This window comes from Phlebotomus papatasi, chromosome 2 (genome assembly GCF_024763615.1).
Source record: "Phlebotomus papatasi isolate M1 chromosome 2, Ppap_2.1, whole genome shotgun sequence".
In the NCBI taxonomy this organism is placed as follows: domain Eukaryota; kingdom Metazoa; phylum Arthropoda; class Insecta; order Diptera; family Psychodidae; genus Phlebotomus; species Phlebotomus papatasi.
In genome coordinates, this window is record NC_077223.1 from 26,090,014 (window position 1) to 26,109,805 (window position 19,792).

General features: G+C 31.8%; 1 protein-coding gene across 3 annotated transcripts in view; it reads left to right on the forward strand.

Moving 5' to 3' along the window:
- LOC129803199 (RNA-binding protein fusilli) overlaps positions 1–19,792 on the forward strand; it is a 110,922-nt gene that overhangs the window by 49,925 nt on the left and 41,205 nt on the right. For all 3 annotated transcript variants that reach the window (XM_055849612.1, XM_055849610.1, XM_055849611.1), the window contains exons 4-5: positions 10,280–10,565; positions 14,791–14,880. In XM_055849612.1, the coding sequence (XP_055705587.1) occupies positions 10,280–10,565; positions 14,791–14,880 (376 nt within the window). The remainder of the gene's footprint in view (positions 1–10,279; positions 10,566–14,790; positions 14,881–19,792) is intronic.

Genomic DNA, 19,792 nt, shown 5'->3' on the forward strand with positions numbered 1-19,792 from the left:
AAGAACGGTATCTTTTAGGACCCTGCGATCTTTAGAGGTTTTAATTCTTTTTTCAAGAAAAATATTACTGCATAAGAGACATTTCCCTAGATACAATCCTTTTTTTATGAGTTTGAAGGATCGTAAAAAATTTATAAGGAAGATATGGAAAATTGCAGGGAAAATGAAGAGATAAAGATATGGTTTGTTCCAGGAAAACTTTCTTTGAGTCCTTCTTTAAAAATTATTCTTAGAAACGACCAATATACGATTAACCGTTATTGTATAAATGGAATTTTGCAAAAAAATTATTTGCAAAATTCCTAAAATTCAACCTAAAATAGTTTGTCACCCTTTTTAAACCCAAATGCGAATTTTGCTGTATGATTTTGCAAGGGAACTTTTAATAAATATTCGTTTAAATTCTTTTCAATGATTCATTTTTTTTTCAATGTTTATGCAAAGAGAAAAAAAGTCACACAAGGTGGACAAGAGTGTTGAAAGGTCTCTCTACATTGTATTCCTCACAATTGCATTTTCCGTAGTTTTTTTCAATGATGCTCGAAAAATGACCGTTTACCTCAACTACTTTGTAAAGCATAACTATGTTATATATAGGTACCTTTTGCTGTTTTCACCAAAAGGAGAAAGAGTTAACGAGAATAATTGCAATAATATATGGAATGGCGACGCTGATTATGTCAACAATGCAATTATCTATGTAAATATGCAGCAAATAGCATACTTTGACGTTGTCTTTAACCGTAACTCAAGTGATGATAATGATATCTTCGTCTCATTGAAGATAGAATGCTATAAAAGGGGGAAAAGAAAGACATTTTTCATAGCATGAATAACAAAATTACATGATCAAATTCCTGTCCACTTTCTAAAATAAAGAATTGCGGAGGAAATGGGGCGGGAATGTGATAAAAATATCTCTCTTAAAATATAGCTTTATGCGGATATTTACAATTTGTTGCTAATAATTTCCTTCATGAATGATTTTCTAATTGTGGATTTTTCTTTATTGGAGATAGATGTATATTCATTGTGGCTCTATATGTTTGGACTTATGAATGATACTATGGTGGTATTCCAAAATTCTTACGTACCGTCGTTGCGGGTGACTTTGCACTCGGGGGGTGACTTTGCACTCTGCTGTCCGTAAGATTTTCATAATTTTTAGCACTTATTGATGGTCTTCGCCGATCCGGTCTACCATGTCAAAGTATATAGGGATATGTTATGTACCAAGTAAGGTACAATGATCCCTAAAAGGATTCTTGTAGTTTCAATAATAGTCAATGAAATGCTAATATAGGTATTTTGTCAAAAAACGGCTCCGTGAAAAAGTTATCTGAAGGTGCAATTCCAAAATCGATTTCAGAGTAGTAAATTGCCCAAATCCAATCTAAATTTATCTGGCTAGAATAATCCACTTCGATTTTGTTGATTATTTTTATTAAAATATTTTTTTTCTCTATTATCTTCCTAAGAACGCATGATTTATGTTATAAAATTGCATATAATGGTCTTTCTAAAGCTTTATTATAGAAGTATTTGGCTAAAAATTATCCAATTTTTTGGGAACTTAAGATAAAATGACCGAGATCTACAAGATGGTGTAGTCGCCACCTTGATTTGACGTTTCTGTCCGCCATTTTGAATAACTGTCAAAACAAAAATCTCATCCGATTGAGCTGAAATTTTAGTATGTTCTAGCTGATGTCAAGGCCTTTTCAGAACATATACAAAATCTGACCTAGGTCAAGTGATTGTCTGGATATAGGGGCTTCAAGTTTAAAATTTTGACATTTTCATGAATACAGAATTACAGGGAGCCTGTTTTATCAAAACCATCACAGAAAAGGCAGCGCTATCGTTAGGCGATGAGATCTAACAAACAAACAAAAAGAAAAGTAATGTTTTTGTTTATAACAGTGCATTATTTGAGAATCTTAAAAACTGTTTACGCAAAGATGAAAAATAAAAAATTAATTAAATGCGCTTTTAGTTTATTTTTTTCAATTATGTTAGAGTAAATAAATATATAAAATAAAAGTCTCAACCATTTTTAATAGTTACTGAGGCATTTCGTTTAGGTTTCAAATATTGAAGATTAAAAAATAAAGACCGCCAAAATATGAGTATTACAAAATTTAAAACTTTGAGCCTCTGTATCTAGGTAAATACTTAACGTAGACTGGAACACAGATACATTTTGAAAAGGTCTTGACATAAGCTACAACATACTAAAATTTCAACCCAATCGGACTAGTTTTAGGGTTTGACAGTTATTCAAAATGGCGGACAGAAACGTCAAATCAAGATGGCGACCACGTCATCTTGTAGATCTCGTGCATCTTACCCTTAGAACTGAAAATCTTCATTGTCGTTTATTATCAGAAATTGTTGATTTTTTAGTATTTATTAAAAAGTGCAAAGTCACCCGCACCTTATCCCCAGTGCAAGCCTTTTTTCTTTATTTTTTTAAACATAGTAAAATTTTATAAAATTAATGTTAGTGGCACAAAATCCATTCATTAACAACTGAATACAAATAATTTTACCCATTAACCCCCCTCCCTTCACTTTAACTGTCCACTTTTAGAGGGTAAAGTTGAAAAACAGCGAAAAAACGTGCAAAGTCACCCGCAACGACGGTACATATTTGACGTCGTGAATTCATTCAAATTTAGAGGAAGGCAAAATGACATTGACCCATATTAAAATAACATTGTCACAGAATTGACACGCTTTATCACATATTAAAAAAATGGAAATTATCAATTTAAGAAATTTCTTAAATTTTTAAAAATAGGTTTGAGATTTATTTTTTTAATTCTCTCGTTAAGATGTAACGTAGTTCATTTTTGAAAAATGAAAATCATTGTTTCAACTTAACGCATGTTATTTACAAGAATTACTTTTCTATGATAAACACTTCTCGCGGGATCATTTATAATTTTTTCCACTTGTCACAATGCAACATGTAAGATTTTGTGTTAGTTTATTTTAAATGTTAGTATGGGTTATATTCTACACACTTTTCTCAGTGAATGTTTAGCCAAAAGATGTTAGGGTGAAGAAAACGCTAAGAATTAAGATTTTTAATAAGAAAATTATATACAAGGTTGTAAAAGTTTAAAATTACAATAGCGCTTATTTCTTTCTAGTTTTCTTATCACTGTTTTTCACTTACTTCCCATCCTTTCTTCTGTTCTATACTCTCAAATCATTCAAAATTCAAGGATATTCAGTCAATTCCCTTTCTTTTTCATTTCAAAATGTATAAAATACTTAAATCTAATTTACTATAAAAATTTAAATAAAGAATTAGAATTACGGTTGAAAAGTGTTCTGTTTTCCAAACATAGCTTATATAGCCGAAAATACGAAATTTTAGTAGGTGAATTAGTGAAATTTATAAATACAAATGAATTAAGAGTGCATAGTATTCAATATATAACGAAATTGCAAAAAATTAAATAAATAAATACTGAAATTAAAAGCATACTGTCTGAGGCCCTACACTGCCCTATCTCATCAGATCGTATGCTTCAAGAACAGTCCAGCCACTAGGCACCTCCATCCAGTTAATGGAAGCCAGAGCCTCACACTTTGGAGGTAAAGAACTGGGTAAATTGAGGGAAAGTCTCCCAAGACAAGCTTTCAAGCTGAAGTATCTTGTCGTAACTTAACCCTTTAAGGACGAGAAGCTTTCCGCTGAGCGAAATTCAACGAAATCAAGTTTCCCGCGATATTTTAGCCTAAATAGCAGATTTACGGTTAAAAAAAAATTTCCCATCTCTAGGAGTCCAGGAAAACTATGGGTCATATATGACCCAATCGTCCTTAAAGGTAAAAAAACACAAAATTTTCCAGACGACTAGTTTACTCGTTTGCTGTGTTACTTTTGAAAGATAAATAACTTGAATACATTTGTAATAATAAAAAACAATATTTGGAGTACGAGTAAAAATTAAGACGATCAAAAATTAATTTTAAAAAATCTCATTTAATTTTTGGTCTCAAAGATTCTTGAAGACTTGTACACAAAAACAATAATTTTTATGAAAAAATGTATTATTGTTTACTTCATTTTTAATTTTTATGATATTCATCGAAACAAATTTCGCATACCGGTAAGGTAACACAGAGATAAATGTCGCATGCCTCGCAAATACAATTGGTCTTATAATCCTTTTTTCTGATAGCACCATGTGCACCTCAGTTTTCTTCGAAACATGTTTGATGGTAATAGATAGGTGCAATGTTGCTTGTCCCTGGGAATTTTAGACGTACAGTTGCACCTTGCTGTGGATCCGGGAGTTTTTCCGGAGTTGATGCGTTCTCGACGAAGACTTCAAAGTTCACTTCATCCACGTCTTGTTCCAAATATATTATGTCGCTTTCGTTCAGGACAAGATTGTCGGCATCATCGCTATCTTCCGGGCATAATATGTGGATCATTTCGGGTTCATTGATCATGTTTTTTTTTTTCCATTTTTGAAGTCATGTACAAGACTAAAAAGTTATGAATTTACAACATATACGCAGAAGTATCTCATAAATTATCAAAATATTACCTTCTTCAGTCAGTATTGCACTGGGAAGTCTCAGCTAATCGATATATCACACAATATTACACGAATAATTAACTATTTTGCGTACACATAAACAAAAACATGAAACAAATGAAAGAGACAAAATCGGTGTTTTTTACCTTTAAGGACGATTGGGTCATATATGACCCATGAAAATTATGAAGCTTTCATGAAAATATCAATAGACTATAATATTTACTTTGTTGAGAAATATTATGTATAGTTATTATAGTTTCTAGTCCCAAGAGGTTTTTGCTTAAAAAATATTAAAAATATTAAAATTCAAGCACCAACGTGAAAATTTGAAATTTCGTTATTTTTGAGCTTAAATATTTTTTATATAGCAAGTAGCTGGAGATTTGCAAAAAATATCCTAGATTCGTACATCTTTCTACTTTGTGATTAGGTACTTTAGGTGATTAGGTACATTAGAAAGAAATAACTTCAGGTTGTCAGGAAAAATTATTTTCTCTATGGGTCACGGGTGACCCAGTCGTCCTTAAAGGGTTAAGGTACCTAACGGCATAGGAGAAAATGGGGCACATCGAACACTGAGTTCTATTTCCAAACTACTTGGACTGTGACGACCATTCCTTCAGTGTTTAAAAATGCGTATAGTATCTATAAATTCATACAGGTCTCGTTTTCTGAAGTCTAATATCTAATTAAAAAAAATCTGTATTCGTTGCTACCCCGTGTTAGTTGGTGCTCTAGTTTCCCTTACAACCGCGAAAGACCCGCCAGCATTAACCGATCCTTATTAGAAGAAACTTGAGGACAACTAAAAAATAATGCGGGTTACGTATATACTGATTGCAAACATCGTAGAGCTGAGTGTTAATAAATTAATCCTGTATAAATGTGTATTTGCTTTTATATGGTTGCTTGCTATTGTACTAGCCAACACAATTTCAAATCTGTAGAGCTTTCCACCCAAGCTGAACCATGCTCTAACTCGAATTTTAGGTTCGTTAAAGTGAGAGAACCTACAACCTACCTAGTTCACCCGAGTTCCACTCATCCTGTCAAACTTGCAAAAAGCGTTCAGTTTATTTAGATTCGGGATATAATCTATGATCAATGGCCAGTAATATTATTCGGGTCCAAGCGCGATGGTAAGTTGAAGAATACATGCCTCTCCTCTTCTAAAAACGTACTCTCGGTATATCTTTAAAATGGCTTAACAAATTCTTCCACGTATTTGTTTAAAGCAAACGCAATCCTATTTGTTTTATTGTACATACAGGAATTTAATAATATATAAATCAAATACTAAATGTTGATTGCTTATTATGAAAATTGGTAATTTATAAATACATTCACGTAAAATTGTCCCAGCTTTCCCTATATCGAATGATAGTATAGAAATACTTAAATTTTAGAAATTTTAGTATTTCTAATGTTATACTAGGTAGGGTGCTGGCATTACTTGTGGTCTGCCTTTACTTATGGCTTCGTCGCAATTATTGTTAGAAAATGATTCCAAAATCCAAAAAAATATGATGTGTTATCATAATACATCAAATATTTTTATTTTTGAGGTTTTTCGAAATCATTTTGTGACATTGTAAAGTTTTTTGCGAGGAGGCCATTAGTAAAGTCAGAGGCCACAAGTAATGCCCCCACCCTACTTACAAAAAGATTAAGCTATTAATTTATAATTTCTCAATTATTTTTATCTTTTATTAATTGATCTATGATTACCTTTATCTGTTTATCTGTCTTTATCTATGATAAATATAAAGTTTTACAATGCATAAGTTCGTGAGCTATTTTCACAGGCTTGATTGAAGTGTGTCCTATAGCTCAATTATTATTCGATTTGTGTTAACTTTTTTTCATACACTGAAAAATGTGTAGTATCTTACATCCGTTTATTGCTAAGTATCTATGAGCGCTTCGAGTGGGTCAGTGGATAGAGCAGTGGCTCTGTGACTGCGAGGTCGTGGGTTCGTGGCTGAGCGGCAGCAGAAAAAAGATTTCTCATGCCATATCGGCTTCGAATTCGTCCAGTGAATGAATGATAGTATTGTCAATGGTGCATATTGGCAAAAAAGTGAACCGCCTAAAAACAATAGAGGCTGGTACGAAAACGAGTTTCGATGTGAAAGTGGTACTTCAATCGATACAAATATTCGCTGTCACTGATCCCAAACATACACCGAGAAGGGATGCTGTGATATAGTAACGGCACTGATTGTTTACACAGAGCTGCGATATAGAGCGGCTACCCGCATCAGGGGATAAGATAGAATAGGAGTGGGGAAGCTTAAGGGGCCCAATTGGTGGCCTGGATGCATCGGAATATCCGAAATTGAGAACTGACCCCTGGCAAAATCTTATCTCTTACATCCGTTTATTGCTAAGTATCTTTCAAATAAGTCAATTTGGTCTTTTGAGGGCATTCCCAAAATAGAGCAAAAAGGTTAATTTACAGCATGTGATGTTACGGGAATTTTGGAAAGGTTTAAGTAATGGGTTTGATAAAAAATTTATTTTGGGCGCTTTTAGATCATGCTTTGCTCTCAGGATGATTAAAAAGTTGCTTGAAAATTTCAAAATAGTGACTTTTCTTGAAAGTTCAACTCCATTATGGACGGCCTCTAACATTTATGACGATAGAGAGACTTCTAGTGGAAGAACATTTATGGATTACAATTGAAGAGATTGTTATAATTTGGAAATCAATAATTTGACTAGACTCTGACTGACTGGATTCGTTTCCAGGTTTGATTCATGGATTCCACGTCTCTTGATTGAAAAGAATAAGGTGAACCGTATGAATGTGGCCATTTCTCTCCTTATATGTTACGATAAAGAGGCCTTTACGGATAGATTGGTAAAAGGTGATGGGAAATAGATTTAATACAATAAGGGGAAAGTGCCCATGCTTGATACGATCCAAGCTTGATAATAACTATTTTTTTCCTACGTTAATCAATAATTGTGACTCATAGCAATATATTTTAATAGCTGGTGCTAAGCCTCACATTTCCTAAAAAAAATAGGATCCCAGCTCTTTTTTCCTAGTTTCAGGAAGCAAAAATCAAAAATGGGTCCAAAACTGTAATTTCGATACATGAGATATTTCATAAGTATTTCTTAATTAATGTCGCTGTTCAGGAAAACTACTATCATAGACACATAGAGGGTTCATCAGTATTAATATTTATGTAAAAATATTTTTACTTGGGGACACTGTATTTGTGGGAGTTGACAAATTCATAAATTTTACCTGTGTCCATCCTATATTTTAAGAAGAGTCCATGAATGATAATTTAAATGTTGCAACTCTATCATTAGATGTGATTCTTTCATAATTACACCTATTGTAATCCTCCAATTTTATCGACAATTGACATAGCCTTCAACCCTGTTGTCTGAATTTTAAGGTTGTAGAGTGACATTTTCATGGACTCATAGTGAAAAAATGGTTTTCGCTAGCGCCCTAATGTCATAAAAACATGGCTCAGAAAAATTACATAAAAGTGATATTAAAACTAATAATCAGTCGTACAAACGATTTAAGCAGATAGATTAGAGTTCCGTCTAAATATTGATGTGCAATTTTTTGTATCCGGTGTAATTTTTATAGTCAAAATGGGCCTCCGAATTGTCGAATCAATTTTTATACAGGAAGGCCCCGGACCCAACTTGTATAAAATCGCCACTGAATTTCCATTTTCTTCTTGAGAAAAATCTAAGGATTTCCAGGAATTATTTGAGGTGGGATTATGAACCTAATAAGTGAGACATTTTTTTAACATAGTGGAAGAATCGCTTCGGTTTGTGTGTTAATCAGAAAATAATCCCAAACCTTGGACATCATTTTACAGTATCAAGCATGGGAGCTTTCCCCAACATATAGCACAAGAGGTCCTGGAAAAACAGACAAGCCTGTTGTAAAGCTGATCTGCATCCCCTGTGTTATTCAGTGGAATTATTCATTTTAAGCTAATATAATTGCCACGAAACAATCATCGCTATGTGCATTAAAATCTCAAAAAAAAAAGAGTTAGCCCCTTGTAATGTCCCTTGTAATAAAATAAGTAAAATACTTAAATTTAAGATAACTTACTTACGAGCATGTAGGTTTTCTGTCGATGTCGTATGACTAAAAACTGAAAGAAGTTATGTTCAGTTTCAAATAAAAAAGTTGTCAATCTACGCAATCTAATTAGTTTATCTACATTAAAAAAGAAGGGTTTTTATTTTCAGCAGTTCGTCAAGTTGATGTTTTGTTATTTAGAAAAGTTAAAAAAAAATTAACATTAACTAAATCACTAAAATAAAACAGCTTAGATTTTAGCAAGATTTCAGGACTAATTGTTAGGGTTATTAGAGCTTTACTTACAAGCTTTACGTGTAGTGATTCGTGAACTTTTTATTACTTTTTTTTAGGTAGTTTCTAATAGGGTAAGTGTGCCAAATTTCAGCATAGTTGCATGCAAGAACCAAAGTCTCAAGATTGAAATGTAATATCTTTAATAGAAATTGATTTTTTTCATTCCTTCTACTTAGGGAGTGTTGCTTAGAATCTTGTAGACAGTATATCGTCTTTATTTACTTTAAAATCATTCTTAATACATTTTAAAATGAATAAAAATGTAGACATAGCTTTGGTGCGCTATTTCGGCCACCTTCAATCTCATAGTTCCTTGCCCTTCGGGAATTCTTCCAATGCCTTTTTCACGTCATCTCGTTTGTCGAAGCTACATTTTTGTTATTCTTTTGCATTGTATAATCTCTAGAGTATGTAAAAACTAAAAATTCATGGAAATTCGAGGAACAAAAAAAGTGGCCGGAATTGCAAGCTGGCTGGAATTTGACACACTTACCCTATATAATTTGGAACTAAATATTTAAAATTTTGGATTAGAACCGCATTTATCTTTAATTTGCAGTTGATAAATTAATTGTGTGGAAATGTATTCGTTTGCAGCTTAAATAGGTACAACACTTGTTGTGAGATTTATGCAATATTAATCAATTTTATAATGACACATTAAGCTTGAAATATTGCATTTAATTCGTTTTAAGAATTATTTTCATTACATATTTTTGTCCTATTGCGCTGCTGATTGGCCCGGAGCTAGAAAGCTTTTAAAATATTCAAATCCTTAGCCTAAATGCGATTGAACTAAATTAATTTCACAGGTTTAAATATTTATTTATATTTAAATATGTTTTGACCGATTTCAGCTCAAATCTGATTTTATTCTTTTACTATCTGATTTGAAGTGACCCTAAATTTGGGAAATATATGTATTTTTGTAACAAATAAGTTTTGGAGAAAATTTCATCAGTGATTTATCAAAATATTTTCATTTGATCTCTTCAAGGGCGAAATGTTTAAAAATGACTTTTGGGCGTGATCATTTGGTTTGATTCAAAGAGATTACGTATAATAGTTAAAAATAACTTCCGTTCTTGATGCAGATACGCAAAACCGGAAGATTTACATTAAATTCTGCAAAATCATTCATACTTTCAAGTTTATTTAGCTGATGATGATGATGTTGGGGATTACTATCAGATGATATTTGTGTTAACATCATACGTATGACTTATCTGGAGTGTCATTGCAAGAATGATGTATGATGATGAGCTTACGTAGTTTGTTCGATTCTCATATGTAAATGACGTAGATTTTTGACGAAATATTTTTTTTCGTTTTATTTTTCTTGCAGTTTGATGATTACGTTCGCTCTCTGTCCATCGATCCGACGAGTCCAAATTTTCGCATAGTCACAGATGGGCAGCTACCCCTGCGCCAATCACTTCATCCCGAAGCTAGTGCCAAAGATATCCAATTGCCCTCCTATTATTGGCGATTCAGTGATCTGCGGAAGGAGATGGTGCGATGTAAATCGGGTGATTTATCCAGGGCACTTATTCCTATCACAGAAGCCAAAAAACTAGTCAATATGCCTAGTTTACCACCTGTTCCGGGGAGTATAGCTGAGATGCTTACAGGTAATTATTATTTGAATCTGTTACATTGGACGTATCATTACGTCACACGTACTCATAATATTTCATACGATAGCGAATGATGCGAAAGTTTGCTAGACAAAAAAAAACCGTCTTTTGCATAAACAAATGACCAAATATTAAACAAAAAAATGACGGAGGTGTTAATTCACGATACAATTTCTACTACTTAATATTTCAAAAAGAAAAAAAAGGTAAAAATGAACAAAGTTGTGTAAAATTACTATGTGAAATTTATTGCACTGGGGGATTTCCAAGAAAATAATTATTTGTGGGGAAAATTGCTTTTCGCATAAATACCTTCACAAAAAATTCTCTTTTACTTACACACAGTCATGGAAAATTAGCAAAATTGTTCATTTTACTGACGCCACCGTGTGACTGTATTTGCCACCTTCACTTTAATGAAATAATTAAAAATTCTAATAAATATTGTGAAGGATTTAGATTACCTATTCAGTGTTTAAGATTCACACCTTATAATATTGAACATTTTATGCCATTTAAATGATAATAAAATTTTTTTTTAAATAAAATATATCTAATAATAATCATCATAAATCAATAAAGATATCAAAATGAATTATTATAATTATACGGTGTGGTTAATTCAAATTTTACAACATTGATTTTTTAATTGCAAATTGAAATTGAGCGATTTCCGAGCCTTCGGTTAATGAGTTAACCCATTAACTGATATTGTTATATTGCTTAGATTAACTTTGTCGATTTTCATCGAACTACCGGGATGGTATAATGTTATTAGGTTCGTATAATTATTGCTATTTTTATAGTTTGATTGGTTCTATTTCCCAACAAAACGTCTAAGTATAATTTCCTTTGGAAAATATTACCTGGTAATGTAACGTTACACAGAAAAAGATATTTTGTAAAATTGTTCGTAAATGTTTGTGAATGCAAAATACGGAGTTACAAAGTGTTCGTAAGTCGTATAAGCCCTTAAAAGGTTTGTCGTTTTTTCAGAATTATTGTTCGCGACATAATCACTTGATCAACATTTTTTGTTCTAAAAAAAAGTTCGTAAAATTTTGTAATTTTTTTTCGTAAAGTTTTGCCAGACAAACAAAAATGTACAAACAAATGTTTGTAAAAGAACAAAATAGTGCTTCTCAAGTGATCATTTTACGAAAAATGTTTGTGAAACAAGTACAAACTTTTACGAACTTTTCTGTGGGTTATACAATTTACGAGCATTTTGTAAGAGCCCAGTAAAAATTCACAAATATTTACGAAACATTTTATGAAATATTTTATTTACTGGGCCGTAAATAAATAAGTGTATACTAAAACCGGTCTGGACTTATGGCATAGAACTCTGGGGAACCGTTTGTAAGTCTTCTAACGTGATCATTATTCAAAGATTTGAAAAGAAAGTCTTGAGGCAAATTGTTAACGGCGTTATCACACTTGCACATTAAAATTTTAATGTGATTCACATTAATTGTCACTTGTGAGCGTCCAAATATGTTATTTGTGTCTTTGAGTCACTTAATATTTGGGGTTTTTCTATTTATTGATAAAGAAGTGGACTTGGCCTTCAAAAATAAGCATAAATATTTTTCACATTAAAAAATTAAAGAGAAAATCGCATTAATTTTTCACATTACTGCTAGAAATCAATTTATATCAAATTTTGCGGGCCAAGTCTACCTTTTTATCAACAAATAGATCAAATTTTGAATATAAAATGATTCAAACGCACAAATTACACATTTGGACTCTCACCAGCGACAATTAATGTGAACCATATTAAAATTTTAATGTGCAAGTGTGAAACACAGTAACGCTTCGTAGTATGTCCCCAATAAAATTATGCTCAATGACCTTGAAATTCCCTCTGTCGAAGAAGTGATCCGATCGCAAAGACGAAGTTTCACTGTAAGGGCCTTGACAGACAAGAAGATTATCCGAGAGACGGCTTAGCGTAATTATATTAGAAATAATGTTCAAACTACATTTCCATCATTTTCCACTAAGTCGTCTTTCGGCTTAAGTCGTAAGTGTGTCTAGGGAATAAGGCTTCTGGTCCATTCTAACCCTTTGACCAGAATTCTTTTAAATAATGGACTTGGCTTCACTAGATTAAAGCCGTAATTCGGTAACATAATGTGCCATTTCCATTGGGAAAATTTTCAGATTTTTGTAATTCCCAATTCGCACGAAAGCTCGCAAAGAAGCCCAGTTTTGAATACGAACATCTCGTTGACATTTGTTTATTTTGATTTAGCTTTTGGGTAAAAATGCATGAAAACAACCGAAACCTTCATGAAAGAACTGATAAAGGATATCTTTAAGCGTTTGGTGCACAAATTGAAGCAGGGAAAGTGATAATGAGGGGTAATTGAAACCATTACTACTTTAAAACAGCAACGTTACCGTTTTCAAAGAACCCAAATTTATTTGAAATTCCTCTAAAAACACCTTCACTGTGAAATGAAAACAAGTTTTTTTGTACAGTACTGTCTCTCTATATGCACACTCTCTATATGCACAGCTTTTGTGTCGGTTGCATTCAAAATCAATTTGTATACATTTTGACAAAGTAATAAAGAAAATTATTTTCTTGGTAACTAATTTTTCTTGTTTTAAATTTTCTTAATTTTATTTTTTCTGTCTCATATTATATTTAAAATAACACGGGAAATTCTAGAAAAAAAAGGTAATTTCAATAATTTCAAAAAAGTTGTGCATATTCAGAGAGAGAACTGTTAAAAAAAGTACCCAAACTGTGCATATAGCGAGACAGCACTGTAGGAATTCGCTCAACTGACAACTTTTTGGTATGCAAATATCAGAAGAAAACTCAATAGATACCGCTGTTTCCAATAGAAACAGTCTGGAATACTGTTCCCAATTTTTATTTTTAAGCTTTTATGCGAAAAAGTTCAACCAAATTGAACTTTTTCTCATAAAAGCACCCTTTTTTCATATGGAGTTGAAAACTTTCTGAGAAATTTGTTGAAAAATTTCTCAATGGAAATGGCCCATAAGTCTAATGGGTTAAAATGTATGAGTGAAGAAATATGCTCGGAAATGAGATATTGGCTCAGATTGAAATGCATATTCCGATATTTGCTTCATTATACATTTATTAAAATGGAAATTTTGATGTTAAAGTCAATTTTTTTTGAATATTTATTCAATTTTATTTATCAATTCAGTAGTGTGACTTTCCAAATTCTATATTAAACAGGCTCACACTGATGATTAAATAATCTATAATGACTAATTTTGCATAATAGCACAAGATATTTTTTTTGCATTAGGAAATAATTAGAGAGTGTAAAGAATATTTTTAATGACTTACAGTAATTCCGAGAAATTATTGATAAAATCTTGACTTATTGCATACAGTTTTTCAGTGACAGAATGTTTGTGTTTTTTTTTGTTATTTTTTTAAACTTGCAGAATTGTTATTATAGAGTGAATAAGTAAAGAAGAAAGTTCTAATTGAACAAAAATTAGTTCAATCGAATGAATGGTCAAGTGTGTCGATGTGAGTTGTATATGCCTCCTTGTTGAGGTCACTCAGTAAAAATGGATTAAGTAATTTCCTATATTTGTGGTGTTTTGAAGTAAAAATTGTATATAGTGGGAATTGGTGTATAATTGTGGGCTTATTGGCGCGGAACCCACATTCCGGAAAGAGCCCCATCTGTGAAGAAATTTGCAATTTTTCCTTTTGGCAAAATGTGTGACTTGGGAGATGATTGGATTAGTTGCACTGTCGCCATACAAAATCTTCAACACACATGTTGCTAATTACGCCGAGTAATACATTTTCTTTCATGTGCGGGAAATGCAATCTTTGGTGTATGCTACTATGCCAGCAGATCCGAAGCCCAGTGGCTTTAGTTCTCATTCTGTGTACGATCTCTGACAAGTAGGTTTGATAACTTTGCGATAATCCGCACACACCTTTCGTGTGTAATAAGAGGAGGTCTCGCGACTTTAGGGCAAGGTGTAAAGCTCATTTGTCGAGTGGTGTGGAAGAGAGAGACTATATCAATATCACCGACTGAAGAAGCATTTTCTGCTGATTAATTGTACTATTTTGTATTTGATCATTCCAGTGGTGATAAAATAAAATCACAAATATGCCATTTCTTTCCAATCATTCAATATTTTTCCACCTCTTATCAACTGGTTCACTGTTTTCTTTTCTTTTCTCTGACTTCTATTGCAGAACTGGAACTTAAACCTTACTCTGATTCGGATTTTTATGTGAAGGAGTCTCGTGATATGGTGACGATTATTCAGGCTCTCTTGACAGCAGGTAAAGTACTTGAATGATAAATATTACCTAATTCACAGTTATTTCCATTCAATAATTTTCGCAATGTTTAATTTCATTTTTTTTTATAATGGATAATTAAAATAATTCATTAAGTCTTCACATTTACATAATCAACAGTATTTATGTAAATATCACTCATTCGATATTACCAGAAGCAATTCTCTAGCCTTAAGTTTCTTTTGGCTAGAACTACTTTAAATTTTTTTGTCTCTTTCTTTCTTTGGAGAGAATTATAAAGAAAATTATTAAGAGAAAATAATAAAAAAAAACTTTGGTTGCTTCACCCAGAAGGAAATTCCAAATTATTCTACTTAATTAATAAAATATTCAATAATGGAAATTCAAATTAACGAAATCGTTTTAGGAACACTCACTTATGCATATATTTTGGCAAATAAAATTATCAAAATAATGTCTTTTGTATAGGAAGAATGAGTGCTTTTAAATAGGGGTACTTTTGAAATTGGGTTTTTTCTCCAATTTTTAAAAGGAATTAATATATATGATAACGTAATTTAGTTTCACAAATAGTTTGCCGTTCTAAATTATATCATGTAAAAATCTATTCAAATTCCATATAATATTAGGAGAAGATAGTCCAATTTCAAAGTTACCCCAATTCGAAGGTTTCCCACTTAAATTTTTTATCTTGAAAGTTATTACAATTTAAAATTTTCAATTTTTTACGAGTATATTTTGCTTTAGATTACCTTAATCTCAAGCCAAAAGACTAGACAATACAATTTTAAGGATATCAAATAATCTATTTAGTTAATTCCTAAAAATTAGCAGTTTTTCTTGTCTAGAACTTGAATAAGATACTTTGAATTCTATTTTAAAAAAAATTCTTAAATAACAATAAAAATGGTTTACTTTTTAGCTTTTAGGGGGGGAGTAGAGATCCTTTGAAATTGGGATTTTTCATCAGTTTTAAATTAAATTGAGCCTTAACGTGATAAAATTTAGCTATACATACAGATTGAGAAGCTAAATTACATTATGATATAACTCAGTTCCACTTAAACATTGGAGAAAAATTCCAATTTCAAAGGTGCTCCGCTTTCAAAGGTGCCCACTTCCCCCTATAAGCAAGTAAAAATGTAGCGTGAAGACAAAATATTCTACTGTTTAGTGCATGTAAGGGAAAGTTTTCAGGCTTCGGCCATACCTTGGCTTCAAACATTTTATATTTTCCCATGCTGTAAAGGGGTTTAAAAATAATTTATTTTTGCTGTTTCTGTGAAGGAAAGGCATTAATGTTACCTTTTTGATCCCCTATAATGTCCTAGACACACTTAAGCTGGGAGACGGCTTAACGTAATGTAATTATAATAAAAAAATGATTTGACTATATTACCCATCAGTTTCCAACTAACTAATCTGTTTCTTGGCTTAAGCCGATAGACATTTTGGTCAGAAACTGATGGAAATGTAATGATCATTATTTTGATTATAATTACATTAAGCCATCTCTCAACTTAAGTCGTAAGTGTGTCTAGGGCACAGCTCTGATTTTAGAAAATGTTTTCTTAATTTATAAATACAGAGGCTCTAATATGATTTTCCGTAGAATAATAAAAATATTTTTAAGGATTTAAACGTAAAATTTTTAATGTTTATACTAGTTCCCTAACAACCACAAAAAAAAAGATCTTGTCTTGACATTAGCATGACACAAATTAGCAACAAATTGATTTTTTACGTTTATTGAAATGTTGCTCACGACTTCTGGCTCTGCACTTTCAAAAGAGCGATTTAGTCAGGAGAAACTGGGGCAAAATGTGACAAGATAGACAATTAATTTTTTCACAAACTCTCAGAAAATACGTACGAAATATTCGTATCAAGAATATTCTTATAGAAAATTTAATATTCTACAAATTTCCAAAGAATACTTTTTATTCCATTTTTTTATTAAATTTATTTAGTAAAAAAAGGTTTAGGGGAAAGTACTCTCCCTTAGAATGTTCATGCCTTCGAATATTGTGAATTTCTTTCACTTTTCCTAACAGACTTACACATAATTATCAATAGGGGAAAGTGGTCTGCCTTTGAACGAAAAATGATGTTCAAAATTTAAGATTTTTTTCACAGTAAACTACAACATGAGTTTTACTTTTCACTACACCAAAATATTCTCTTGTTCATTAAGCTTCTATACTTACCCCATTCAGGACTCGCAAGTCCTCAGTTTTTCCTGGTGAGGAACTTAAAAATGTTATGTCGATATATTCAAAGGCAGCCTGCATGGTCTGCCTTTGAATGTGTTTGGGCAGCCTTTGAATCTTAATTTTTCACTGAGAATATTAGGGCTGTAACATTAAACGGCCCATAATTGATTAGCATGAACCCTAATGCACTCAATAAAACCACCACTGTAGTCAAAAGTCATTATACAACAACATTTTTTACATTTTTCTGAAGCACTGTTTTTCACTTGAAAATTTGTAATAAAACGCCATTGAAGTTGACAATTGTCAGTTTGAAACATCCCGGCCAGAGATGTTTCGGTGTTTGATAGCATGTTATAAGTATTTGTATGACATTCGTCAGACCAAAGTAGGAGTTCTATTCTGCTCCCGGACAGGAAGCTGTCAGATGTTTCAATGCATGGAAAGAGAGGATTCAAAGGCACACAACATTAAGATTCAAAGGCTGCCGCAGAGCAATATTTGCAAACTTTTATCACTCACAAAATTTGTCTCATCTGAATCAAAATGTATTTGGAGAAATACCATCCAAGAATAACCTTCTATGTCTCACAATAAAAGATTTGTTCGAAAAATTATTTTAATTATGAAAAAACACATGAATTGTGGAACATCAAAATTAGAGTTTAGAGCTCAGTTTCGTTTTTTTGCCCTAGCATCTAGAAAATAAGAGCTAGGGTCTGCATTTTTTGATGACTTGTGAGGATTATGAATAGCTATCTAATAGTTAATAGAAAAGAATTTATGCTTTAAAGAAAAGTGAAAAAATTACAATATTCAAAGGCTGCCGCATTCAGAGGCAGACCACTTTCCCCTATTGATCATAATAAATTAAGTAATATTTAATAGAAATATGTAAGACTCTTAGGAAAACTAAAAGAAAACTGACATTATTCGAAAGCATGAACGTTCGAAGTGAGAGTACTTTCCCCTACCACCTTTGAAGAGTATTTTATTAAGTTATATTGAGCAAGGTAATAAATACACGGTTTACGAAAAATTTAAATCTGAGATTAATAAATACTTTAGCTAAAGTCTAGTCTTTAGGACTGATCTTTAAATCGAACTTAAAAGGCTTATTCGTATTCTTCGATAAAGATCTCTAATTTTAAAATGCCAAATTACTTTAAGCTTGTAAACTAAAATGTAACGAACTTACAATAACGGAGCTAATATCGAATTGTAAAACATTTTCAGGTCTTCTCCTATGTATAAAAGCTGATAAGGATGACTTTTTAACCTTAAACTTTGAGATCCAAAAAATTTTAAGGGCAATAAATAAAGCATCATTAGCCTTTAATTCATGTATGGAAATCTTTAATTTCGATGCTAAATATTAAATTTGAATTTTTTCTGTATCTAAGAATTCAGAAAATAATTGCACCAAATTTGGTCGAATTTATTTTAGAGTTTTTGTTATTTATTTCACAAAAGTTTTACAATGTGGAATAGGAAAAGTGAAGAATGTACTTTTCTTTAAATCTAACTTCTTTTTTTAATCTCTTTATAAATCGAAAACGGTTCGTAAAATTTTCAAATAATGCCATATTGTTTTGGAAATATACTAGTGAAGAAAAGTATTCTTATTTAATTGGGTTATGGGAAATTTCAAGATATACACTAATGGTCTCCATAGACTAGAGAAATTAATGTCCGTATTGGAGCGAATTCCCTACGATTAGGAAAAACTCTTCAATTTATCTAGTGTGAAGAGGCCATAAGTCGTGTAAGATCAAAATATTAGTTTTAAATGATTTCAGTTTGATCGGATACTTCCCAGCAAATTGAAATCATTCGAATATTCGGAATGTTGCTACAATAAATGGATGAAGAAGTAACTTTGATCTTCTTATTTTATTCTTCTACGACACTTTCAAGGATTGATATCCTCTTCATCGAGTACTCAGTTAGGCAGGGGAAGTTACATACTTGAACTGGGTTACAAAATTGGAACATTAAGATCAGAATTGAAAGAAATTTAGCCTGTGATCCAGTCCAAGAGCATTCCCAAGTTAGACTGTTAGTCGAAAAAGACTTAACTTTATGATCACTCGTATACAAGTCGAGATTTCAATCCGGAATTCTAGAACACTACGCCGGTATTATTTTGACAACCGGAAATTTTAAGAACCAGGGAGGTCTTAAACATATATAAATATACTTATTAATGGGCTGAATCTTACAATATTGACTAAACTGCAATATCACAATACGTTATTATTCTCAGAAAGTTTATTAAATTTCTTTCAGTCTGAATACATAAATGTAAAACCGGGAAAGATTGTATATTAAAATTATTATTATTATTATTAACAGTGCTAATAAATGTATTGTGGAATGTATCAACACTAATTATCTTTAGGTATCATTAAGACGTTGGGTGGGAGTGATATTGTGTATTGTGAAAAATTGTGCAGTGTCACTGACATTTATGTCATATATTTGTACAATTTACATTGAATTTGTCTTGAAGTTGCTATTTCCGCACGTTTTACTTCACAAACACTTTGCATGGTATTATTTTATATTTTTTTTTTGCAAGAGTGCACCTTTTTTCTGTCACACAGAAAAATATTTCATTAAGAATGCCTAGATTATCAAATTTCACGACCGACGATGGGACAGCTCATTCGATGGTTGGTTTTTGAAGGCAAATTCATTCCATTATTGTTGATACTACA